This window comes from Alosa pseudoharengus, unplaced genomic scaffold, assembly GCF_046254945.1.
Source record: "Alosa pseudoharengus isolate Yale_2024_CS ecotype anadromous, Long Island Sound unplaced genomic scaffold, YU_APseudo_1.1 YU_APseudo_1.1_scf_23, whole genome shotgun sequence".
NCBI classification, from domain to species: Eukaryota; Metazoa; Chordata; class Actinopteri; order Clupeiformes; family Clupeidae; genus Alosa; species Alosa pseudoharengus.
Window position 1 is genome coordinate 19,442,676 of NW_027468685.1, and position 27,902 is coordinate 19,470,577.

General features: G+C 43.5%; 1 protein-coding gene across 1 annotated transcript; it reads left to right on the forward strand.

Annotated features, from left to right (window-relative positions):
- The first annotated feature begins 358 nt into the window (after positions 1–358).
- On the forward strand, positions 359–27,819 carry eppk1 (epiplakin 1). Its single transcript, XM_076301926.1, has 2 exons — positions 359–435; positions 9,215–27,819. The coding sequence occupies exon 2, from the start codon at positions 9,223–9,225 to the stop codon at positions 27,295–27,297; it is 18,075 nt and encodes a 6,024-aa protein (XP_076158041.1). The 5' UTR covers positions 359–435; positions 9,215–9,222; the 3' UTR covers positions 27,298–27,819.
- Positions 27,820–27,902: the final 83 nt, after the last annotated feature.

The window sequence follows — 27,902 nt, forward strand, 5'->3', positions numbered from 1 at the left end:
ATGTCTATTGGCATTGCTTATGATTGTAGTTTCATTGTACCACTCTACAAAACTGCCAATGACAATAATTATAAAAACTACAATAAATACAAAAATGTATACACCTACTGAAACACGCATGGAAAAAACGGATGCTTTGTTAAATATTCTGCTATTAAATAATGAGGACAGCATACTTTCACAGGAACCCTTCAACAACTTTCAGTTTTGCTGAAGGGAGTGTCTGGGTTTTGTGTGTGTGTGTGTGTGTGTGTGTGTGTGTAAAGGAGGGGAGGGGGCAGGGTTGGAGTGTGGGCGTGTGAGGAGGGGCCTGCCTGACCGACTCATTTTAAACAGCAGAGCTGCACTGTCTGTTCTGTACTGGGGTTAAGAGAAGGAGATCTCCTGTAGCAGACAGTCCCGGTCCCCCAACCTTTGCATCTGGAGGGCTTATAGGTATGTCACCTTCTGTCTAATGAACAAGCTTTCCCTTTCCTGACTAACACTTGAGTGCCTCACTTAGTTGTGGAATGCTTTTAGTATGTAGGGTTTACTTGTTGGTCAGTTTTTGTTGTGTATGTCAGTATGAAAAGTAGGCCTAAGACACATCTAACTTGAGCAAAGAGGTCAACAAACTTTTCTAGAAATGTATCTATGCCATGAATGACACAGTTAAGTGGTTTTTAGTGCTAGGTTTTTTTTGTGCTTTTTTATTGTTGCAAGCACTGAGGTGTGTCGGGGCCATAAAAACTCTCAAGTGTGCAAGTGAGCACAATGCTTTTCTTTGTGAAGTCATTAATTCCACTTGTATGTATTCTCAAAATTCTTGTCAGAGTGCGTTGTTTAGCATTATAATGTGAGCCATGCTTCACCAGTACAAACAGGAAAGGAGTGTGTGTGGTGCAGAGCTTTTCACCTCGCTTGGCATGGATGCTGGGAGTGTTAACTCACACAGATACTTGCACCTTTGACCAATCCTCCCTGCAGGCTGAGCTATGCGAGTTTATGTCCATTTGGTATCTCTGTACCAATATGGCTCAAAATGTGTTGCTGTGCCAAAACAAACACAGGCATGCACTGACAAAGAGGGGGTATTGCAAAACATATGCTTGGCTGTAGACAAATCTTTGGACTGAGAGTTCAGTTTCATTATGCAGTGAATTGCATTAATGTGATTCTATTATAGTTGAGAGCAAGTGTTCTGGTGTTTTCAACAAAGCTACTTAATGTTATCATGCATTGGCTCACCTCTGAGCATGCTTTTCCAGTTTAGGTAAAACACATATCAGATTGTTTCTCCATATAACCCACTCCCTGAATGCTGGCTTATGTCCAACACTAACAGAGACCAGTACTGCTCAAAGATGTCATCCATCATCTGCAAAAGTGTGAAATGCTGAAACCACAAACTAGATTCAAACTATTTAGTCTTTCATATTAAAATGTTCTATCAATGTGCTCTATAATGTCAATAACTGTTTTTGAATTTACACTAAGTCAGTATACTGTATCCATTATTGTTTTGGTTTTTTTAATAGTAACAGCAGGTGGGCAAGCGAGTTTTCTCAGTGAAGTCATTCAGTTTCATGAGAGGATAACAAAAGAAATGCTATTCAGTGAGGGGAAATCCTTGCACACTCACATCTGTTATAGTGTCACTACACAAGGCTGTGTATTACAGAAGGTCTGATGGATGTGATGAATAGTTTATTCTTATTTAAACTGCTGTTTACTTAGCCAAATGTCAGAGTAGACTCTAGAACCCGAACTGGTATAGATAACCAGCCAGTCAGAAGAGCATTGTCAACTATGTACAAATTAAATAGTTGACAGGTGTCCACTGTATCCTAGTACCCTGCTGTATGAATGGACAATGACAGGGTACGCACTTGTCAAAACCAGAGGATGGGGAGGGGGTCAAAGTGTCACTCAAGTTTTCAGTGCAGATTATTCCAAAGAGGCACAGGGCACTAAATTTAAATGGCAGGCAAATGCAAAGTCATTCAATGAGCAAAGTGTCTCTTGCATTAACTAAAGCTGTCTTGTGGCCAGGGGCGGAGCTACGTGGTGGCCAGGGGGGGCCACGGCCACCACTGGTCAAAGCTTGGCCACCCTGCTGGCCCCCCCAGCTCCGTTCAGTGAAAAGTAAAAAAAAAAAAATGCTGCCGTTTTCGACGGCACTTTGCCAACACTTTGCAAAGCAGCGACTGAACCAATTACTGCACTCTATCTACTACCATTGGCCCAGTCAGGAAGTGTAGCCCACGGTTGTGATCAAATGAAATCGTGAGTAGGCTAGTGCAGCAGCAGCGGGACAATTCAAGTCATCTGAACACTTAGTAGACTAGCCTATTACTTAACCTCAGTAACAACTGATGAGTTGGAACATTAATGCTAATAAGATGTTAGAATGTGTCACGAATCATAGCCAAGTGAGCTGCGTTGGGCTGTCCTTAGGCTCTGACATTGACGTGTGGGGCTGATCAGAAATAATCGGATGCCCGCGGTAACGCTTTACAAAAATATTTCGATAAAATTCGGGTGAAATGCAAGCATATTAGGCACATATCTCCGGATGGCTCCAATAGGCTAATAGGGCCTAGGCTAGGCTACTTTATAAAAAACATAATTTGCTGACTGTGTGTGGTTCTTGCCATAGCAGCTGGTCAGGCAGAGGCAGGCTGCTTTGCCTGAGTTCTTTGTTACATTACTCCAGAACTGTTCATCGCAGCGAGATGAAACCTTAATTGCGTGACAGGGCAGAAGTGGGGCTTTCCAAGGAGACTAAACTCTTGCCTGTGCGATCAAGTATGAAAATAAAAAAAAATCATGAAATTAAATCAAATTGATTCATATTTATAGTTTACCTGCGCCCATTACTACTCTCGTTTGAATTACTCGCGAACCCGTGATCGCATAGATATGGCAAGCATATCAGAAGAAAGAGGAGACACAGGGCTATCTATTGGTACATCGATGCTTCTGCGCTATAAAAACAGACAACGTGACTGCAAAATAACATCATGTACAAAAACCAACTCGTTTTTAGGCTACTCACGAACCCGTGATCGGATAGATAGGCTATGCCACGCATGTCAGATGAAAGAGGAGATAGAGAGCTACCATTTGATACCAAGTACATCCTTCTGGGTTATAAAACTGAGAATTTTTTAGGTCGAAGAGTCGTTTTACTATTGACCGCCTATTTATTTTTGGTCTCACACGGCTGTAATGTTATATTAACTCTATGTTATTAACTCTTGAAAAGTACAATGACTGTCTTTGGATGTTAAACAGGCTACTAAGACTTTGGCATGTTTTAAACCCCACTATGCACGCAAGTGTTAATGCCAGCAGCAAAGCTGCGTGCCTGCCTGCTTTCAGCGCAATTAATTATTAGGCAGAGCTAAGTGGGGTTACGCTAGTCCAGACTCTGACTAATATAGTAGCCTATTGTGGAAATTGAAATAAATGAAGTGAAGTGTCTCACGTTGACAATGCAACGGCGTGTCATTACTGTAATTCATTCATACAAAAAAACGTTAAACCGAACATGCCGCCGCCCGTGATATCAACAATCAAGGTGCGTCATTTCCCATGGTCAATAAGTCACAACGCATATTTTTTTAGCGTTCAAGCCAACTGATAAAGTGAAGTAACCTATGTGGTAAGACGCGCAAAGTGCCTGTAGCCTACTTGTTTTGAACATGCTGATGTTAGGCTCATTTGCAAAGTCCTCAACTCCTGTCGCCTTTCAAAGTCCAGCGTTTCTCAAACTATGGGCCGCGCGGACCAGCACCGGCCGTAACGTAGACATTGCTGGTCCGGAGCCGCGGAGTGAAATTATTCCCGGGGCTTCGTCTGATAATTTGCTGCGCAATTGATCAGGGAACCGCGGACCGACAGAAAAAGAAAACAAACTTTTCTGCAATCAGTATGAATTAATTGCTAATTTGGTGTCATCAAACATAGAGGCATACAATTAAATGGTGGTATGAGCGTTCATTCAATGCTCGAGAGAAACTGAAAGCACTTGATAACGTTGGTAGCAAATCTCCAATTCAACCTATTGGAAAGCTATTTAATTATGAAACTACATTTAATAGAACAATGTGGATTTATGCAACTTCCATAAAAACAGAGCACAGACTATAATACACTATCTACGGTATTGTATAGTCAAATTTGAATAACGTGGCCAAAAGCTTGTGGCATAATTAAATATGTAAATATTCTTTCCATTTGCCTACCAGTATATGATGCTTGCATGAGGGAAACATCCCAAAACGATGACACCCATATAATTGCTGTTGTTTTGAGAAGTATTTATCATGCAACCATGCAAAAGCAATGGAACTATTCTAATTATATTTTACATTAGTAAAGCAGTCCTCTGATGTGCATGTTTTCAAACTTTTTGTGAACAATGTTAGCACTTTAAACACTGGCTGCTTTGAAGTGCATGTATAACAATATAGCATAACAATAATAATTGTGATGTGATATAATGATGATTTGATGGGGGGTGGGTTCATGTAGGTGGGCCCTATGACCCCAAAGTATGCCATGACCGGGCCTCAGGTCAAAGAAGTTGTGTATGTCGATGGCAACACTGGCATACAAATAAAGTCTATCAAAGGTCTGACATTACTGTAGATCTGAAGGTAGCATTTTAAATGGGTGTTTTTTTTTAATACATAATGTTTTTGAACAGTTTACTTACAGTAATACAGCTTCTAACAAAAGTAGGGTGATATATATTTTAAGTTTTCCCTTTAGTTGAGTTCAAAATAAAACGTACACAACAAAATAACAAACACTTGATTTAAAAAAAAAAAGTCGTTTAGATTAGTCGACTAATCGAAAAATTAGTCGAAAGATTAGTCGTTAGAAAATTAGTCGTTAGTGGCAGCACTACTCGACTTACCCCACGTTTTTGTGTGTTGTGGTGGCAAGGCATGTAGCCTACATAATCCAACGCTATCATGTGTTTCTCTATGGCAAAGTTCATAATGCGGTTTTGAGATCCCAGCAAATTCCTGCATGGCATCCAATTCGAGACACACATTGCATCTTAATTTATTCGACAAAGAAACACCTTTTTGCCTTCATATGTTCATGACAGTAAAGTTGTTTTAGAATCATTATGAGTGTACACACATAATAAGACTGATTAAGTAAGGTGCATTATCATAATGTACTTTTTTATAGCATTGGCCTATTTATGGAAAACGATTTGGAGTGGACAACAAACTGACCTGTGTATCAGTGTTGGCTTTACAAAATGTATTGCCATTATTAAAATAGGCTATCCTAATCTTCAAAACTTTTTGAGTAGTTTTCAAATAGTAGTTTTGATTCCCAAGTGCCACCCCAATAAAAAGTCTGGACCCAGCTGGCCCCCCCTATAAAATAATCCTGGCTACGCCCCTGCTTGTGGCACATGGGAGGACTGAGCTGAGCCACTGATGTCTGTGCTTAGGACCTTACTCATGATAAATTAGCAAATGGATTTGGCCTCATTATTAAATTAGCTTTAGTTAGACAAGACCTTGCAGTTTGCCCGCCATTTAAATTAGGACCCAAAGAGTGACATTACAAAATTAACTAACATTCTGCCTTCCTAGGGTGGATGCAATTAAGTTTGGTTTATGCTTCTGCGTCCACTTGGCACAGTGGCTATGCCATTGGATCAATGCCATTGTGAACCTTTTTCAGTCGTCTCCTGTGTCTGCGCAGCTCACCACCGAAACAGTAGTCAGAATGGAAAACTCATCAATTAAAGTAGATGCGAGTGTCCAAGGAATTTCCCTTACCAAATAGCATGTCTGTTGTGTTAGCAGGGAGATTGTGTACTGTGAACTGAGGAGAGCTTGTCTGTCCTGTTTTTAAGAAGAAGCTTGCAATAACCCCCCCCCCCCCCCCCCCGTTGATGGAATGGCCGTCTTGAACTGGAGTGGCATAGATTCTCAGTAGGATTTTGATCAGAGATTTGACTGAACCACTCTATGGTATTCGCTTCAATGTTATTACGTCACTCCTGTGTTTCTTCAGCTTTGTGCCTGTGGCAGTAGGCCTACTGTTATCAAGAATTCTTCCAAAATGCCACGCCTGCTCATCCCCTCACCCGTGAGAATGTATAACTTAGTCCAGAGGCTAATTGTTCAGTATAGACATATCTACCATACATTTGAAAAGTTAAAAATGTTATGCATGAATCAGGCTCGGACTGGTAATCTGTACAACCGGGCAAATGCCCGGTGGGCCGGTCCACATGTGGGCCGGTGACCTCCGGGATTTTTTTTTTTTTTTTTTTTTAAAGTTATTTAGACTAGGCCTATTTGCGGCCCGTCATGTAGGCATAGGCCTAGCCTGTAAATGCAGTTGCATCCATTTGGCTTGGGGGGTGACAGGTCAATCATTTTGGCCTCTTCATGACAGATTCAGTGTGTGTTACGATCGCGCCCCCCTGCCCCACCCCTCAAGTGGATTTGTCCAAGCAGCCGCTAGGTTTGTGGCGAAATATAGCCTACGAGTGCATGCAGCCTAGTATAGGTGCCCTCCGCTGGCTGGTGTTCACATCATTACAGTTTAACCGTAAACAGCAACCAGAGGTCTAGTTTTATTCCATAAATATATTGTTTTTATAGACGTTAGTTGCACGCGTTACCAAGATCTTCCATTTACTGCACAATGTAGGCTACTGCAGTGCGGTTCTGTCAACATAAAAAAACTGCGGGTAGTCTACAATTTTCGCATAACTTGGTGGAAAAGTGTAGCACAGGTTAAAGAAAATCCATTCATTTTTGGAGCTGACCCTACTCAAAAGGAACTTCAAAGTATTTCCCATATAGTAGGCCTAGCCTTTTAGCTCACAATGACAGTGAAAGTGAAACTTAGAAAGTGGAAATCTCTCCACCGAGTGTTACATTAAATGCACAATCAATCGCGATTCGCGAGTCGATGCAGGTAAAAAGTAGGCCATCAACTGGCAGTTTAGTAATGAAGGTAGCTTAATTTTGCAAAATGTGAAAACGGCACACAAACTTGGGCAAAAACGTTTAGTAGGCTATACACTTGTGGTGATAGCCTACAGTTAATGTGAATCGCGGATTTGCACCAAATTAAGGCTGTGGTGTTTCTACAACATGTTGGCACAAAACGTAATTTCTGTCAACTATGACGATGTCCATGTTCATTAGGCCTAGCCTATATTTTTTAGTCAAGCAGTGACATGGTTTAATGCATGGGGTAACATGACGTGAGACAGACAGAATATGAGACTGTCTTGGCTATCCCTGATTCCTGTCCTCCTAAATCACTTTAAAATGGTGTGATTAGCAACCAGAATTAAAAAAAATCCTGGAGAGACACCCCCGGACCCCCGTGTTATTGTGATTATAGGCTATCTAAAATCTAAATGTTTAATGTTTGGGTTCAGTTTATGAAGTGTTGTTGCTACAGCATAATATGCCTACTGGGTGTTTGTTATTTATGGGGGTAATCAGGGGGGGAGTTTTTTTTTTGTTAAATTTTGGGGGGGGGGTGTCGTCGGTCCAGTGGTGGGCCGGTCCAGGAGAAAATTGCCAGGGCCGAATTTTGTTCCCAGTCCGACCCTGGCATGAATTGACATCGCATATACTTTCTATAGTAAATATAGCAATGTTTAGCTATTCATTATCAGCTTCTTTATCAGTTTCTTCTTTACACAGTGATGGTCAGGCTCAGTTGGCTGAGCCTCAGTTAGGGAATGCCTTACATGCCTTTCCATGACAATGGAAATATATTGACAATAGTTCCCTGACAATAGGTCCAGTAAGGACAAGTTTCTGTTACTTTTACTTTGAATTCCATTCTCCAAGGGTTTCTTGAGCTTCCGGCTTTTCTGGTTTGCTCAAACCAGCTGTCGAAACAGTTCCATGTCAATGCATGTCTTGAACACATAATTCCTTTAATTTTATGAAACCTGGGCATATCTTGTCAAGAAAAAAATATATTCATTAATGCAGCAATGTCATAATGATGTATCAGTGTCTAAGATCCTAAACGTACCTTACACAGAACACAGTGTAACCTCACTAATCATGATGAGCTGGCTCATGTATTAATTAATGCAATAATCATTTATATTCCCACTAACTCAATTCTGACTGCTGCTCAGAAAGTTGTTTTGCATTTTATACCTCTTAGAATGCTTAACATTTAAAACAATTTGACAGAGCTTACACAAAGTAAAGGGGCATTTGTTTGCATTGTGTACATGGTGAGGTTTGGAACACTGCCTGTTGCCCATAGGATGGATGAACTCTATCTCCCATATAATTGGTGTTGATAAATGCAGTACAACTGTTCATCATGATACACAAGGGATATTCACATTCCTCTGTTAGCTCATGAACTGGTTTCCATGACAGCCTTGCCTGCATGCTTCTAGTAGAAAAAGTAATGTTTTATGTCAACATAGGGAGGACACTTAGTTACATAAGATAATTTAACCAGACAAATTTTACTGCGGGATATGTGTTTTTGGAGATGTGCCAAGTGTATCTGGATGTAATCCAAACAGAAACTTGCTGACCTCATAAAGTTAAAGAATACATATTTGTTTAAAATAATGGTCATGGCAAACACATGCTGTCGAGGGCAGCTGAATGAAAAATCACATACAGCTCGGGCAAGGCAGTGTCAGTTCTTGCCTTAGATGGACAGTGTTTTTGTCCTCTTTTTTTGAGAACAATTAAGCCTCTGGTTTGCATTTAGTAGCAATATTGAAGGGTGAGGGCCAACCATTTTAAAGGAGAATTCCGGTGTGATTTTGACCTAAAGTGTTTTGAAACATGATACCGAGTGTGAACGTATGTCTCATAGCCCATCTCGGCTTGTCCCCTGCACTCCAAAATCTGGCGCTAGTTAGCCGATGCTACCAACAAGGCGGTCAATGGTGGTGCCTCGGCATTGGCATAGCCATGCAAATAAATCACTGTTTTACACCATTTACGAGGCTCAATGTATCTCCACACTTCATTGGTAGACTTCCGAGGGCCCTGACATTTAAAACGAGACATTGAGAACTTTGAAAAAGCACTGGTAGTTTGAATTACTGGTGAAGCACTGGTAGTAACAATTATGCAATGCATTATGTAATTTTCAGTAGGCCTAGTTGGTTTATCTTAGCAGGCATTACAAATATTAATGTGAGGATATTTTTTTAATCTAAAACTCTTTTTATTCACAGAACTAAAGATGGAGTCAAATGTGGCAGAAAATGGCCAATCCAGCAGTGTTGTGGCTGGTGTGTTTCTTGAGAAGACCAAAGAAACACTCACCATATACCAAGCAATGAAGAAACGTCTGCTGAAACCAGGGGCATGTCAAGCTCTCCTAGAGGCTCAGGCTGCTACAGTCGGCATAGTGGATGCCATTAATAACAAGAAGTTTTCGGTGGAGGAAGCTGTGAACAATGGCATAGTTGGGCCAGAGATGAAAGAGAAACTTCTGTTTGCTGAGAAAGCCCTTGTAGGCTATACAGATCCATACACCAATGAAGCCATCTCGGTCTTTCAAGCAATTCAGAAGAATGTCATTCCCTGTGATGTTGGAGCGAGGCTGCTGGAGGCTCAAGCAGCAACAGCAGGTATTTATGACCCTGTTGAGAAGACCTTTATTTCAGTAGAGTCAGCGAGTAAGAAGGGGTACTACGACAAAGATCTTCTAGACAGTCAAGAAGAAGCCCTGAAAGTGTTCAACGATCCAATCTCACAAGAACAACTTAACTACAAGCAACTACTGAAAAAGTGTACGGTAGACACTGGAAGTGGATTGCATCTCCTACCCATTTGCATTACCTTTAAAGGACTGCGCAGAGCAGTATCTTCTACAGAGCTCCTGGCATCAAAAATCATTGACAAGGAGACGTATGACAACCTTCAAAAAGGCCAAACTACCACCCAAGATGTGATGCTCATGGAGACCGTGAAAGAATACTTGGAAGGAAAAGGAAGCATTGCTGGTCTTGCACTGATGTCATCTGGCAAAAGGATGAGCATCTACCAAGCCATGAAAGAGGGCATCCTCATGCCTGGAACAGCACTGATTCTTTTGGAGGCGCAAGCTGCAACTGGATTCTTGATTGATCCTGTCAAAAATAAAAAGTACAGTGTGGATGATGCTGTCCGAGATAGGATTGTTGGTCCAGAGTATCACACCAAATTGCTTTCTGCTGAACGGGCTGTCACTGGCTATAAAGACCCCTACACTGGTAATATAATATCCTTATTTCAGGCGCTATCAAAGGAGCTCATCATAAAGGAGCATGGAATCAGACTGCTGGAAGCTCAGATTGCTACAGGAGGACTAATTGACCCAATAAACAGTCATCGACTGCCAGTGGATGTTGCCTATGAGAGAGGTCTGTTTAATGAGGAAATGAATGCCATTCTAGAGGACCCTGGCGACGACACCAAGGGGTTCTTTGACCCAAACACAAAGGAAAATCTGACCTATTTGCAGCTGATGGAACGCAGTGTCATTGACCCAGCCACTGGACTCTGTCTTCTGCCAATCAAATCAGAGTCTGGTGGCTTAAACTACACATTCATTGACTATGAAACCAAACTGACTTTTAAGGAAGTCATGGTGACAGTTACCTATGGCAAATATATGGGAATGAAGACCTCACTTTGGGAACTAATGATGTCAGAGTACCTCAGTGAAAAACAACGGAGAGATATCATTCAACAGTACCGTGAGCGGACACTCACAATTCAGGTTGTCATTACAAAGGTGCTGGAGATCATTGAACATTCAGTGAAGTCAGCCAAGATTACATTTGAAGGAATAAGAGAAACCGTCACAGCAGAACAACTGGTAGAGGCTGACATTATTACCAAAAATGTCCTTCAACAACTAAGCACAGGGAAAAAAACTACCACCGACATTATGAAGGAGGAGGAGGTGAAGACATACCTACAAGGAAAATCAAGCATTGCTGGAATTTTGCTACCAGACTCACAGATAATGTCCATATATCAAGCCCAAACAAAAGGTAAACTAAGACCTGGAACCAGTCTCATTCTGCTTGAAGCTCAGGCAGCTACAGGTTTTGTAATTGATCCAGTCTCAAACAAAAAATTCTCAGTGAAAGATGCTGTAAAAAATAAAGTAGTGGGACCAGAGCTTCAAGCAAAGCTACTCTCAGCAGAAAGTGCAGTGACAGGCTACAAAAATCCACACGATGGCAAGACAATCTCTTTATTTCAGGCCATGCAGAAAGATCTCATCGTAAAAGATCATGGTATTCGCCTGCTGGAGGCACAGATTGCAACAGGGGGGATCATTGACCCCATAAATAGTCATCGCATTCCAGTCCATGTGGCATATAAAAGGGGATACTTTAATGTGGAGATGAATCAGATACTCAGTGATCCTACAGATGACACAAAAGGGTTCTTTGACCCAAACACTCAAGAGAATCTGACCTACCTGGAGCTCATGGACAGGTGTGTTATTGACTTTAACACAGGCCTCTGCCTCTTGCCTCTGAAAGGGAAGGATCACAGGGTGAATATACAGGAACATACAAAGACATTCAAAGAGACATATGTTAGTGTAAAATATGGCCGGTTCAAAAATAAACAGGTCACACTTTGGGAACTTCTGAACTCTGAGTATTTGTCAGAGGACAAAAGACAGGACCTGCTCAAACTTTACAAGTCAAGACAGATTACCATTGAGAAAATAATCACTTTGATTGTGGAAATGATCAAGACCAAAGAGGGTAAGAAGGAGCCAAGTTTACATTTTGCAACTCTGAGGAGCACCATCAGTGTTTCAGCACTCAAAGATGCAGGAGTTCTTGGAGATGAAACATATGAAGCTCTAATTGAGGGGAGGCTAACTCAAGAAGACATTCTACAGACTGGCACAGTGGCCAAATACCTGAGAGGGACAAGCTCTATTGCTGGAGTAATTCTGCAGCCATCCAATCAGAAAATAGGCATCTACGATGCCAAGAGAAAAGGTCTCTTGACTCCTGGGACAGCTTTGTGCCTTCTGGAAGCTCAGGCTGCAACAGGCTACATCATTGATCCGGTGAAAAATGAAAAACTTACTGTGGACCAGGCTACAAAGCAGCGAGTGATCGGACCAGAGCTTTATGAGAAACTCCTATCAGCAGAGCAAGCAGTGACGGGGTACACAGATCCCTATAGTGGCAAGAAAATTTCACTCTTCCAAGCAATCCAGAAAGATCTGATTCTGAAACAGCATGGTATTCGTCTCCTTGAAGCCCAGATAGCAACAGGCGGTATAATTGACCCAATAAATTGTATACATTTACCCATTGAGGTGGCGTACAAAAGGGGTTATTTTGATGCTGATATGAATAAGACTCTGACAGACCCCACTGATGACACGAAAGGGTTTTTTGACCCAAACACACACAAGAACATGACCTACATGGAGTTGTTGCAGCAGTGCACCACAGACCCACAGACGGGGTTCCTTCTCTTGCCACTGAAGAAAAAAGGAGAAGCTGAAGAACAAACACAAAAGGTGAAATCCATGGAAAAAATGAAAAGAGATTTTGAGAAGCACCTGGTAAATATCTCTATTGGCCAATACTCTGACAAATGCATTTCACTGTGGGAGTTGCTTCACTCAGAATACTTCAACGACTACGAAAGGCAGAAGATTCTGGAAAAGTATGGAATGTCTTCGATAACTATTCAGCAGATTGTTACACAGGTCACAACAACAATTGAAACTACTGAACGGAGCAACACAAATCTGCATACAGATGAGGAAATTGAGAACATATTCAAACTAAAGTCCATACATCTCAAGGCTGGGAAATTGGCAGGGAAGCAAGTGACAGTGTGGGAACTTCTGCACTCAGAATACATATCTGTCAAAAAGAGAACTCAATTAATACTTGACATCAAAGAGAGACGACTCACAATTGAGGAAATAGTTGTTCTAGTGACTGCAATTGTAGAAGAGGCGACTACAGAGAAACATAAGTTTAAAGGATTAAGAAAACAAGTTCCTGCAAGCCAACTGTTTGAATCAAAAATTATATCAAAAGATGTCTTAGATCAGATCATAAAAGGTGAAATCAACAATGAAGATCTGATTGAAATGGACTCAATTAAAAAATATCTCACTGTAACAAACAGCATTGCAGGGGTAAGAATTGAGTCAACAAAACAGATCATGAGCATCTATGAGGCCAAAGCCAAAGGACTGCTGACACCTGGAACATCTCTGGTCCTGTTGGAAGCTCAGGCTGCCACTGGCTTTGTCATTGACCCAGTCAACAACATAAAACTGTCTGTAGAGGAGGCAGTTACTGCAGGTGTGGTGGGTGCAGAATGGAAGGCAAAACTGCTGTCAGCAGAAAGGGCTGTCACTGGCTACAATGATCCTTACACTGGCGGAACCATCTCCCTGTTCCAGGCCTTGAAAAAAGATCTTATAGTCAAAGATCATGGAATTCGACTTCTTGAGGCACAGATAGCCACTGGTGGAATTATTGACCCAGTTCACAGCCATCGAGTGCCCATAGAGGTCGCCTACCAGAGGGGCTACTTTGATGAGGAAATGAACCAGATCCTGTTAGATCCAGATGATGACACAAAGGGTTTCTTTGATCCAAACACTAAGGAAAACCTTACTTATTTGCAACTAATAGAGAGGTGTGTGATTGACCCAACCACAGGACTCAGCCTGCTTGTAATTGTAAAAAAAGGAGAGTTTTACTTTTTCGTTGATGAATACACAAAGACCATTCTCAAGTCCACCACCACAACAAAGGCAGGAGGCAAGTTCTCTGGACAGACAGCTTCGCTGTGGGAGCTCCTTTACTCCATGTACATCACTGAGGAGAAACGGAGAGATCTTGTGCAGCAGTACAATAATGGAGCAATTACAATTGAATACTTTATGGAACAGGTACTGACAATCATTCAACAGAAAACCTCCTCGACAAAAACTGAACAAAAAAAACAAAAGTCTACGTCTCAAAGCACAACGACAACAACTATCACTACAACAACAACTAAATCATTCCGTGGAATTAGGAAGGATGTGACAGCTGATGAGCTGTTGCAGTCCAAAATCATTGGCAAGGACCTTTATGATGACCTCAGTGCTGGCAAAGTCACTGTGGACCATGTGAGTGAAATGGACTCTGTGCGCAGGTACCTGCAAGGCACTAACAGCATTGCTGGAGTGTATGTTCAATCCACTAAAGAAACTCTAAGCATTTCTGAGGCCAAAACCAAAGGACTGCTGACACCTGGAACATCTCTTGTTCTGCTGGAAGCTCAAGCTGCAACTGGTTTTATCATTAACCCAGTCAACAACAGGAAGTTGTCGGTGGAGGAAGCCGCTGCTGCAGGCGTGATCGGTTTGGAATGGAAGAGCAAACTGCTATCAGCAGAGAGGGCCGTCACTGGCTACACAGACCCTTACACTGGCGGCACAATCTCTCTGTTCCAGGCCTTGAAGAAAGACCTTATTGTAAAGGATCACGGCATACGTCTACTGGAGGCTCAAATTGCTACAGGTGGGATCATCGATCCAGTATACAGCCATCGAGTGCCAGTAGAAGTGGCCTACCAGAGGGGCTACTTTGATGAAGAAATGAACCAGATCCTCTTAGATCCAGATGATGACACCAAGGGCTTCTTTGATCCCAACACCAAGGAGAACCTCACGTATCTGCAGCTGGTAGAGAGGTGTGTGAGAGATCCTGTCACAGGACTCAGCCTGCTTGTAATTGCAAAAAAAGGAGAGTTTTACTTTTTCGTTGATGAATACACAAAGACCATTCTCAAGTCCACCACCACAACAAAGGCAGGAGGCAAGTTCTCTGGACAGACAGCTTCGCTGTGGGAGCTCCTTTACTCCATGTACATCACTGAGGAGAAACGGAGAGATCTTGTGCAGCAGTACAAAAATGGAGCAATTACAATTGAATACTTTTTGGAACAGGTACTGACAATCATTCAAAAGAAAACCTCCTCGACAAAAACTGAACAAAAAAAACAAAAGTCTACGTCTCAAAGCACAACGACAACAACTATCACTACAACAACAACTAAATCATTCCGTGGAATTAGGAAGGATGTGACAGCTGATGAGCTGTTGCAGACCAAAATCATTGGCAAGGACCTTTATGATGACCTCAGTGCTGGCAAAGTCACTGTGGACCATGTGAGTGAAATGGACTCTGTGCGCAGGTACCTGCAAGGCACTAACAGCATTGCTGGAGTGTATGTTCAATCCACTAAAGAAACTCTAAGCATTTCTGAGGCCAAAACCAAAGGACTGCTGACACCTGGAACATCTCTTGTTCTGCTGGAAGCTCAAGCTGCAACTGGTTTTATCATTAACCCAGTCAACAACAGGAAGTTGTCGGTGGAGGAAGCCGCTGCTGCAGGCGTGATCGGTTTGGAATGGAAGAGCAAACTGCTATCAGCAGAGAGGGCCGTCACTGGCTACACAGACCCTTACACTGGCGGCACAATCTCTCTGTTCCAGGCCTTGAAGAAAGACCTTATTGTAAAGGATCACGGCATTCGTCTACTGGAGGCTCAAATTGCTACAGGTGGGATCATCGATCCAGTATACAGCCATCGAGTGCCAGTAGAAGTGGCCTACCAGAGGGGCTACTTTGATGAAGAAATGAACCAGATCCTCTTAGATCCAGATGATGACACCAAGGGCTTCTTTGATCCCAACACCAAGGAGAACCTCACGTATCTGCAGCTGGTAGAGAGGTGTGTGAGAGATCCTGTCACAGGACTCAGCCTGCTTGTAATTGCAAAAAAAGGAGAGTTTTACTTTTTCGTTGATGAATACACAAAGACCATTCTCAAGTCCACCACCACAACAAAGGCAGGAGGCAAGTTCTCTGGACAGACAGCTTCGCTGTGGGAGCTCCTTTACTCCATGTACATCACTGAGGAGAAACGGAGAGATCTTGTGCAGCAGTACAAAAATGGAGCAATTACAATTGAATACTTTATGGAACAGGTACTGACAATCATTCAAAAGAAAACCTCCTCGACAAAAACTGAACAAAAAAAACAAAAGTCTACGTCTCAAAGCACAACGACAACAACTATCACTACAACAACAACTAAATCATTCCGTGGAATTAGGAAGGATGTGACAGCTGATGAGCTGTTGCAGTCCAAAATCATTGGCAAGGACCTTTATGATGACCTCAGTGCTGGCAAAGTCACTGTGGACCATGTGAGTGAAATGGACTCTGTGCGCAGGTACCTGCAAGGCACTAACAGCATTGCTGGAGTGTATGTTCAATCCACTAAAGAAACTCTAAGCATTTCTCAGGCCAAAACCAAAGGACTGCTGACACCTGGAACATCTCTTGTTCTGCTGGAAGCTCAAGCTGCAACTGGTTTTATCATTGACCCAGTCAACAACAGTAAGTCGTCGGTGGAGGAAGCCGCTGCTGCAGGCGTGATCGGTTTGGAATGGAAGAGCAAACTGCTATCAGCAGAGAGGGCCGTCACTGGCTACACAGACCCTTACACTGGCGGCACAATCTCTCTGTTCCAGGCCTTGAAGAAAGACCTTATTGTAAAGGATCACGGCATACGTCTACTGGAGGCTCAAATTGCTACAGGTGGGATCATCGATCCAGTATACAGCCATCGAGTGCCAGTAGAAGTGGCCTACCAGAGGGGCTACTTTGATGAAGAAATGAACCAGATCCTCTTAGATCCAGATGATGACACCAAGGGCTTCTTTGATCCCAACACCAAGGAGAACCTCACGTATCTGCAGCTGGTAGAGAGGTGTGTGAGAGATCCTGTCACAGGACTCAGCCTGCTTGTAATTGTAAAAAAAGGAGAGTTTTACTTTTTCGTTGATGAATACACAAAGACCATTCTCAAGTCCACCACCACAACAAAGGCAGGAGGCAAGTTCTCTGGACAGACAGCTTCGCTGTGGGAGCTCCTTTACTCCATGTACATCACTGAGGAGAAACGGAGAGATCTTGTGCAGCAGTACAAAAATGGAGCAATTACAATTGAATACTTTATGGAACAGGTACTGACAATCATTCAAAAGAAAACCTCCTCGACAAAAACTGAACAAAAAAAACAAAAGTCTACGTCTCAAAGCACAACGACAACAACTATCACTACAACAACAACTAAATCATTCCGTGGAATTAGGAAGGATGTGACAGCTGATGAGCTGTTGCAGTCCAAAATCATTGGCAAGGACCTTTATGATGACCTCAGTGCTGGCAAAGTCACTGTGGACCATGTGAGTGAAATGGACTCTGTGCGCAGGTACCTGCAAGGCACTAACAGCATTGCTGGAGTGTATGTTCAATCCACTAAAGAAACTCTAAGCATTTCTCAGGCCAAAACCAAAGGACTGCTGACACCTGGAACATCTCTTGTTCTGCTGGAAGCTCAAGCTGCAACTGGTTTTATCATTGACCCAGTCAACAACAGTAAGTCGTCGGTGGAGGAAGCCGCTGCTGCAGGCGTGATCGGTTTGGAATGGAAGAGCAAACTGCTATCAGCAGAGAGGGCCGTCACTGGCTACACAGACCCTTACACTGGCGGCACAATCTCTCTGTTCCAGGCCTTGAAGAAAGACCTTATTGTAAAGGATCACGGCATACGTCTACTGGAGGCTCAAATTGCTACAGGTGGGATCATCGATCCAGTATACAGCCATCGAGTGCCAGTAGAAGTGGCCTACCAGAGGGGCTACTTTGATGAAGAAATGAACCAGATCCTCTTAGATCCAAATGATGACACCAAGGGCTTCTTTGATCCCAACACCAAGGAGAACCTCACGTATCTGCAGCTGGTAGAGAGGTGTGTGAGAGATCCTGTCACAGGACTCAGCCTGCTTGTAATTGTAAAAAAAGGAGAGTTTTACTTTTTCGTTGATGAATACACAAAGACCATTCTCAAGTCCACCACCACAACAAAGGCAGGAGGCAAGTTCTCTGGACAGACAGCTTCGCTGTGGGAGCTCCTTTACTCCATGTACATCACTGAGGAGAAACGGAGAGATCTTGTGCAGCAGTACAAAAATGGAGCAATTACAATTGAATACTTTATGGAACAGGTACTGACAATCATTCAAAAGAAAACCTCCTCGACAAAAACTGAACAAAAAAAACAAAAGTCTACGTCTCAAAGCACAACGACAACAACTATCACTACAACAACAACTAAATCATTCCGTGGAATTAGGAAGGATGTGACAGCTGATGAGCTGTTGCAGTCCAAAATCATTGGCAAGGACCTTTATGATGACCTCAGTGCTGGCAAAGTCACTGTGGACCATGTGAGTGAAATGGACTCTGTGCGCAGGTACCTGCAAGGCACTAACAGCATTGCTGGAGTGTATGTTCAATCCACTAAAGAAACTCTAAGCATTTCTCAGGCCAAAACCAAAGGACTGCTGACACCTGGAACATCTCTTGTTCTGCTGGAAGCTCAAGCTGCAACTGGTTTTATCATTGACCCAGTCAACAACAGTAAGTCGTCGGTGGAGGAAGCCGCTGCTGCAGGCGTGATCGGTTTGGAATGGAAGAGCAAACTGCTATCAGCAGAGAGGGCCGTCACTGGCTACACAGACCCTTACACTGGCGGCACAATCTCTCTGTTCCAGGCCTTGAAGAAAGACCTTATTGTAAAGGATCACGGCATACGTCTACTGGAGGCTCAAATTGCTACAGGTGGGATCATCGATCCAGTATACAGCCATCGAGTGCCAGTAGAAGTGGCCTACCAGAGGGGCTACTTTGATGAAGAAATGAACCAGATCCTCTTAGATCCAGATGATGACACCAAGGGCTTCTTTGATCCCAACACCAAGGAGAACCTCACGTATCTGCAGCTGGTAGAGAGGTGTGTGAGAGATCCTGTCACAGGACTCAGCCTGCTTGTAATTGTAAAAAAAGGAGAGTTTTACTTTTTCGTTGATGAATACACAAAGACCATTCTCAAGTCCACCACCACAACAAAGGCAGGAGGCAAGTTCTCTGGACAGACAGCTTCGCTGTGGGAGCTCCTTTACTCCATGTACATCACTGAGGAGAAACGGAGAGATCTTGTGCAGCAGTACAAAAATGGAGCAATTACAATTGAATACTTTATGGAACAGGTACTGACAATCATTCAAAAGAAAACCTCCTCGACAAAAACTGAACAAAAAAAACAAAAGTCTACGTCTCAAAGCACAACGACAACAACTATCACTACAACAACAACTAAATCATTCCGTGGAATTAGGAAGGATGTGACAGCTGATGAGCTGTTGCAGTCCAAAATCATTGGCAAGGACCTTTATGATGACCTCAGTGCTGGCAAAGTCACTGTGGACCATGTGAGTGAAATGGACTCTGTGCGCAGGTACCTGCAAGGCACTAACAGCATTGCTGGAGTGTATGTTCAATCCACTAAAGAAACTCTAAGCATTTCTCAGGCCAAAACCAAAGGACTGCTGACACCTGGAACATCTCTTGTTCTGCTGGAAGCTCAAGCTGCAACTGGTTTTATCATTGACCCAGTCAACAACAGTAAGTCGTCGGTGGAGGAAGCCGCTGCTGCAGGCGTGATCGGTTTGGAATGGAAGAGCAAACTGCTATCAGCAGAGAGGGCCGTCACTGGCTACAGAGACCCTTACACTGGCGGCACAATCTCTCTGTTCCAGGCCTTGAAGAAAGACCTTATTGTAAAGGATCACGGCATACGTCTACTGGAGGCTCAAATTGCTACAGGTGGGATCATCGATCCAGTATACAGCCATCGAGTGCCAGTAGAAGTGGCCTACCAGAGGGGCTACTTTGATGAAGAAATGAACCAGATCCTCTTAGATCCAGATGATGACACCAAGGGCTTCTTTGATCCCAACACCAAGGAGAACCTCACGTATCTGCAGCTGGTAGAGAGGTGTGTGAGAGATCCTGTCACAGGACTCAGCCTGCTTGTAATTGTAAAAAAAGGAGAGTTTTACTTTTTCGTTGATGAATACACAAAGACCATTCTCAAGTCCACCACCACAACAAAGGCAGGAGGCAAGTTCTCTGGACAGACAGCTTCGCTGTGGGAGCTCCTTTACTCCATGTACATCACTGAGGAGAAACGGAGAGATCTTGTGCAGCAGTACAAAAATGGAGCAATTACAATTGAATACTTTATGGAACAGGTACTGACAATCATTCAAAAGAAAACCTCCTCGACAAAAACTGAACAAAAAAAACAAAAGTCTACGTCTCAAAGCACAACGACAACAACTATCACTACAACAACAACTAAATCATTCCGTGGAATTAGGAAGGATGTGACAGCTGATGAGCTGTTGCAGTCCAAAATCATTGGCAAGGACCTTTATGATGACCTCAGTGCTGGCAAAGTCACTGTGGACCATGTGAGTGAAATGGACTCTGTGCGCAGGTACCTGCAAGGCACTAACAGCATTGCTGGAGTGTATGTTCAATCCACTAAAGAAACTCTAAGCATTTCTCAGGCCAAAACCAAAGGACTGCTGACACCTGGAACATCTCTTGTTCTGCTGGAAGCTCAAGCTGCAACTGGTTTTATCATTGACCCAGTCAACAACAGTAAGTCGTCGGTGGAGGAAGCCGCTGCTGCAGGCGTGATCGGTTTGGAATGGAAGAGCAAACTGCTATCAGCAGAGAGGGCCGTCACTGGCTACACAGACCCTTACACTGGCGGCACAATCTCTCTGTTCCAGGCCTTGAAGAAAGACCTTATTGTAAAGGATCACGGCATACGTCTACTGGAGGCTCAAATTGCTACAGGTGGGATCATCGATCCAGTATACAGCCATCGAGTGCCAGTAGAAGTGGCCTACCAGAGGGGCTACTTTGATGAAGAAATGAACCAGATCCTCTTAGATCCAGATGATGACACCAAGGGCTTCTTTGATCCCAACACCAAGGAGAACCTCACGTATCTGCAGCTGGTAGAGAGGTGTGTGAGAGATCCTGTCACAGGACTCAGCCTGCTTGTAATTGTAAAAAAAGGAGAGTTTTACTTTTTCGTTGATGAATACACAAAGACCATTCTCAAGTCCACCACCACAACAAAGGCAGGAGGCAAGTTCTCTGGACAGACAGCTTCGCTGTGGGAGCTCCTTTACTCCATGTACATCACTGAGGAGAAACGGAGAGATCTTGTGCAGCAGTACAAAAATGGAGCAATTACAATTGAATACTTTATGGAACAGGTACTGACAATCATTCAAAAGAAAACCTCCTCGACAAAAACTGAACAAAAAAAACAAAAGTCTACGTCTCAAAGCACAACGACAACAACTATCACTACAACAACAACTAAATCATTCCGTGGAATTAGGAAGGATGTGACAGCTGATGAGCTGTTGCAGTCCAAAATCATTGGCAAGGACCTTTATGATGACCTCAGTGCTGGCAAAGTCACTGTGGACCATGTGAGTGAAATGGACTCTGTGCGCAGGTACCTGCAAGGCACTAACAGCATTGCTGGAGTGTATGTTCAATCCACTAAAGAAACTCTAAGCATTTCTCAGGCCAAAACCAAAGGACTGCTGACACCTGGAACATCTCTTGTTCTGCTGGAAGCTCAAGCTGCAACTGGTTTTATCATTGACCCAGTCAACAACAGTAAGTCGTCGGTGGAGGAAGCCGCTGCTGCAGGCGTGATCGGTTTGGAATGGAAGAGCAAACTGCTATCAGCAGAGAGGGCCGTCACTGGCTACACAGACCCTTACACTGGCGGCACAATCTCTCTGTTCCAGGCCTTGAAGAAAGACCTTATTGTAAAGGATCACGGCATACGTCTACTGGAGGCTCAAATTGCTACAGGTGGGATCATCGATCCAGTATACAGCCATCGAGTGCCAGTAGAAGTGGCCTACCAGAGGGGCTACTTTGATGAAGAAATGAACCAGATCCTCTTAGATCCAGATGATGACACCAAGGGCTTCTTTGATCCCAACACCAAGGAGAACCTCACGTATCTGCAGCTGGTAGAGAGGTGTGTGAGAGATCCTGTCACAGGACTCAGCCTGCTTGTAATTGTAAAAAAAGGAGAGTTTTACTTTTTCGTTGATGAATACACAAAGACCATTCTCAAGTCCACCACCACAACAAAGGCAGGAGGCAAGTTCTCTGGACAGACAGCTTCGCTGTGGGAGCTCCTTTACTCCATGTACATCACTGAGGAGAAACGGAGAGATCTTGTGCAGCAGTACAAAAATGGAGCAATTACAATTGAATACTTTATGGAACAGGTACTGACAATCATTCAAAAGAAAACCTCCTCGACAAAAACTGAACAAAAAAAACAAAAGTCTACGTCTCAAAGCACAACGACAACAACTATCACTACAACAACAACTAAATCATTCCGTGGAATTAGGAAGGATGTGACAGCTGATGAGCTGTTGCAGTCCAAAATCATTGGCAAGGACCTTTATGATGACCTCAGTGCTGGCAAAGTCACTGTGGACCATGTGAGTGAAATGGACTCTGTGCGCAGGTACCTGCAAGGCACTAACAGCATTGCTGGAGTGTATGTTCAATCCACTAAAGAAACTCTAAGCATTTCTCAGGCCAAAACCAAAGGACTGCTGACACCTGGAACATCTCTTGTTCTGCTGGAAGCTCAAGCTGCAACTGGTTTTATCATTGACCCAGTCAACAACAGTAAGTCGTCGGTGGAGGAAGCCGCTGCTGCAGGCGTGATCGGTTTGGAATGGAAGAGCAAACTGCTATCAGCAGAGAGGGCCGTCACTGGCTACACAGACCCTTACACTGGCGGCACAATCTCTCTGTTCCAGGCCTTGAAGAAAGACCTTATTGTAAAGGATCACGGCATACGTCTACTGGAGGCTCAAATTGCTACAGGTGGGATCATCGATCCAGTATACAGCCATCGAGTGCCAGTAGAAGTGGCCTACCAGAGGGGCTACTTTGATGAAGAAATGAACCAGATCCTCTTAGATCCAGATGATGACACCAAGGGCTTCTTTGATCCCAACACCAAGGAGAACCTCACGTATCTGCAGCTGGTAGAGAGGTGTGTGAGAGATCCTGTCACAGGACTCAGCCTGCTTGTAATTGTAAAAAAAGGAGAGTTTTACTTTTTCGTTGATGAATACACAAAGACCATTCTCAAGTCCACCACCACAACAAAGGCAGGAGGCAAGTTCTCTGGACAGACAGCTTCGCTGTGGGAGCTCCTTTACTCCATGTACATCACTGAGGAGAAACGGAGAGATCTTGTGCAGCAGTACAAAAATGGAGCAATTACAATTGAATACTTTATGGAACAGGTACTGACAATCATTCAAAAGAAAACCTCCTCGACAAAAACTGAACAAAAAAAACAAAAGTCTACGTCTCAAAGCACAACGACAACAACTATCACTACAACAACAACTAAATCATTCCGTGGAATTAGGAAGGATGTGACAGCTGATGAGCTGTTGCAGTCCAAAATCATTGGCAAGGACCTTTATGATGACCTCAGTGCTGGCAAAGTCACTGTGGACCATGTGAGTGAAATGGACTCTGTGCGCAGGTACCTGCAAGGCACTAACAGCATTGCTGGAGTGTATGTTCAATCCACTAAAGAAACTCTAAGCATTTCTCAGGCCAAAACCAAAGGACTGCTGACACCTGGAACATCTCTTGTTCTGCTGGAAGCTCAAGCTGCAACTGGTTTTATCATTGACCCAGTCAACAACAGTAAGTCGTCGGTGGAGGAAGCCGCTGCTGCAGGCGTGATCGGTTTGGAATGGAAGAGCAAACTGCTATCAGCAGAGAGGGCCGTCACTGGCTACACAGACCCTTACACTGGCGGCACAATCTCTCTGTTCCAGGCCTTGAAGAAAGACCTTATTGTAAAGGATCACGGCATACGTCTACTGGAGGCTCAAATTGCTACAGGTGGGATCATCGATCCAGTATACAGCCATCGAGTGCCAGTAGAAGTGGCCTACCAGAGGGGCTACTTTGATGAAGAAATGAACCAGATCCTCTTAGATCCAGATGATGACACCAAGGGCTTCTTTGATCCCAACACCAAGGAGAACCTCACGTATCTGCAGCTGGTAGAGAGGTGTGTGAGAGATCCTGTCACAGGACTCAGCCTGCTTGTAATTGTAAAAAAAGGAGAGTTTTACTTTTTCGTTGATGAATACACAAAGACCATTCTCAAGTCCACCACCACAACAAAGGCAGGAGGCAAGTTCTCTGGACAGACAGCTTCGCTGTGGGAGCTCCTTTACTCCATGTACATCACTGAGGAGAAACGGAGAGATCTTGTGCAGCAGTACAAAAATGGAGCAATTACAATTGAATACTTTATGGAACAGGTACTGACAATCATTCAAAAGAAAACCTCCTCGACAAAAACTGAACAAAAAAAACAAAAGTCTACGTCTCAAAGCACAACGACAACAACTATCACTACAACAACAACTAAATCATTCCGTGGAATTAGGAAGGATGTGACAGCTGATGAGCTGTTGCAGTCCAAAATCATTGGCAAGGACCTTTATGATGACCTCAGTGCTGGCAAAGTCACTGTGGACCATGTGAGTGAAATGGACTCTGTGCGCAGGTACCTGCAAGGCACTAACAGCATTGCTGGAGTGTATGTTCAATCCACTAAAGAAACTCTAAGCATTTCTCAGGCCAAAACCAAAGGACTGCTGACACCTGGAACATCTCTTGTTCTGCTGGAAGCTCAAGCTGCAACTGGTTTTATCATTGACCCAGTCAACAACAGTAAGTCGTCGGTGGAGGAAGCCGCTGCTGCAGGCGTGATCGGTTTGGAATGGAAGAGCAAACTGCTATCAGCAGAGAGGGCCGTCACTGGCTACACAGACCCTTACACTGGCGGCACAATCTCTCTGTTCCAGGCCTTGAAGAAAGACCTTATTGTAAAGGATCACGGCATACGTCTACTGGAGGCTCAAATTGCTACAGGTGGGATCATCGATCCAGTATACAGCCATCGAGTGCCAGTAGAAGTGGCCTACCAGAGGGGCTACTTTGATGAAGAAATGAACCAGATCCTCTTAGATCCAGATGATGACACCAAGGGCTTCTTTGATCCCAACACCAAGGAGAACCTCACGTATCTGCAGCTGGTAGAGAGGTGTGTGAGAGATCCTGTCACAGGACTCAGCCTGCTTGTAATTGTAAAAAAAGGAGAGTTTTACTTTTTCGTTGATGAATACACAAAGACCATTCTCAAGTCCACCACCACAACAAAGGCAGGAGGCAAGTTCTCTGGACAGACAGCTTCGCTGTGGGAGCTCCTTTACTCCATGTACATCACTGAGGAGAAACGGAGAGATCTTGTGCAGCAGTACAAAAATGGAGCAATTACAATTGAATACTTTATGGAACAGGTACTGACAATCATTCAAAAGAAAACCTCCTCGACAAAAACTGAACAAAAAAAACAAAAGTCTACGTCTCAAAGCACAACGACAACAACTATCACTACAACAACAACTAAATCATTCCGTGGAATTAGGAAGGATGTGACAGCTGATGAGCTGTTGCAGTCCAAAATCATTGGCAAGGACCTTTATGATGACCTCAGTGCTGGCAAAGTCACTGTGGACCATGTGAGTGAAATGGACTCTGTGCGCAGGTACCTGCAAGGCACTAACAGCATTGCTGGAGTGTATGTTCAATCCACTAAAGAAACTCTAAGCATTTCTCAGGCCAAAACCAAAGGACTGCTGACACCTGGAACATCTCTTGTTCTGCTGGAAGCTCAAGCTGCAACTGGTTTTATCATTGACCCAGTCAACAACAGTAAGTCGTCGGTGGAGGAAGCCGCTGCTGCAGGCGTGATCGGTTTGGAATGGAAGAGCAAACTGCTATCAGCAGAGAGGGCCGTCACTGGCTACACAGACCCTTACACTGGCGGCACAATCTCTCTGTTCCAGGCCTTGAAGAAAGACCTTATTGTAAAGGATCACGGCATACGTCTACTGGAGGCTCAAATTGCTACAGGTGGGATCATCGATCCAGTATACAGCCATCGAGTGCCAGTAGAAGTGGCCTACCAGAGGGGCTACTTTGATGAAGAAATGAACCAGATCCTCTTAGATCCAGATGATGACACCAAGGGCTTCTTTGATCCCAACACCAAGGAGAACCTCACGTATCTGCAGCTGGTAGAGAGGTGTGTGAGAGATCCTGTCACAGGACTCAGCCTGCTTGTAATTGTAAAAAAAGGAGAGTTTTACTTTTTCGTTGATGAATACACAAAGACCATTCTCAAGTCCACCACCACAACAAAGGCAGGAGGCAAGTTCTCTGGACAGACAGCTTCGCTGTGGGAGCTCCTTTACTCCATGTACATCACTGAGGAGAAACGGAGAGATCTTGTGCAGCAGTACAAAAATGGAGCAATTACAATTGAATACTTTATGGAACAGGTACTGACAATCATTCAAAAGAAAACCTCCTCGACAAAAACTGAACAAAAAAAACAAAAGTCTACGTCTCAAAGCACAACGACAACAACTATCACTACAACAACAACTAAATCATTCCGTGGAATTAGGAAGGATGTGACAGCTGATGAGCTGTTGCAGTCCAAAATCATTGGCAAGGACCTTTATGATGACCTCAGTGCTGGCAAAGTCACTGTGGACCATGTGAGTGAAATGGACTCTGTGCGCAGGTACCTGCAAGGCACTAACAGCATTGCTGGAGTGTATGTTCAATCCACTAAAGAAACTCTAAGCATTTCTCAGGCCAAAACCAAAGGACTGCTGACACCTGGAACATCTCTTGTTCTGCTGGAAGCTCAAGCTGCAACTGGTTTTATCATTGACCCAGTCAACAACAGTAAGTCGTCGGTGGAGGAAGCCGCTGCTGCAGGCGTGATCGGTTTGGAATGGAAGAGCAAACTGCTATCAGCAGAGAGGGCCGTCACTGGCTACACAGACCCTTACACTGGCGGCACAATCTCTCTGTTCCAGGCCTTGAAGAAAGACCTTATTGTAAAGGATCACGGCATACGTTTACTGGAGGCTCAAATTGCTACAGGTGGGATCATCGATCCAGTATACAGCCATCGAGTGCCAGTAGAAGTGGCCTACCAGAGGGGCTACTTTGATGAAGAAATGAACCAGATCCTCTTAGATCCAGATGATGACACCAAGGGCTTCTTTGATCCCAACACCAAGGAGAACCTCACGTATCTACAGCTGGTAGAGAGATGTGTGAGAGATCCTAACACAGGTCTGAGTTTACTTAGTCTGAAGAAATAAATGAGAGCCAGGAATGTTCTTTTGACGGGGTCTTTTCAGTCAGGAACATTTACCATGTGCTTTTTTCTTAAATACTCTACTGCAAATTGTGAGAAGGTCTATTATTTACTAAACATTTGCTATTTGCCATTTCACTAGATACAAGCAGTAGTAATGTACTAATTATATTTATTATATGTGCCATATATCAGGTCCAAAAGGACCTCAGATAAGTCATTAATAATAAAAAAAGAATGTCTATGATGGTGAAGGTAAAAAATATTGCAACTACTTTATGATGTGTTTACAAAATCTGTTCTTTCTAATAATGTTTTTTTATTTGTGTTTGATACACCTGTTAAATTCTGAGTAACATAACTGCATAAGATTATTCATGAGATAAATAAAAAGGTTTTAATCTGGAATTGAATGAAAATGTATATAACTTTAATGCTGACTTTCTTCATGCTTTATGGCATACTGCTTTGCACAGGGCAATAAAAGAGAAAATAAAATCCTCTGTGTCCTCATAACTAAAACTAACCAGCTGACTGTACCTCCTTTATTGCTTATTCAGCCTACATTTTCTAAAACGTATAGTTCCGGTCCTTGATTGTGATCTTGGC

What these genes read in the sequence shown, in the direction of transcription:
- eppk1 (XM_076301926.1), top strand. Translation starts at nt 9,223, where the DNA reads ATGGAGTCAAATGTGGCAGAAAATGGCCAATCCAGCAGTGTTGTGGCT.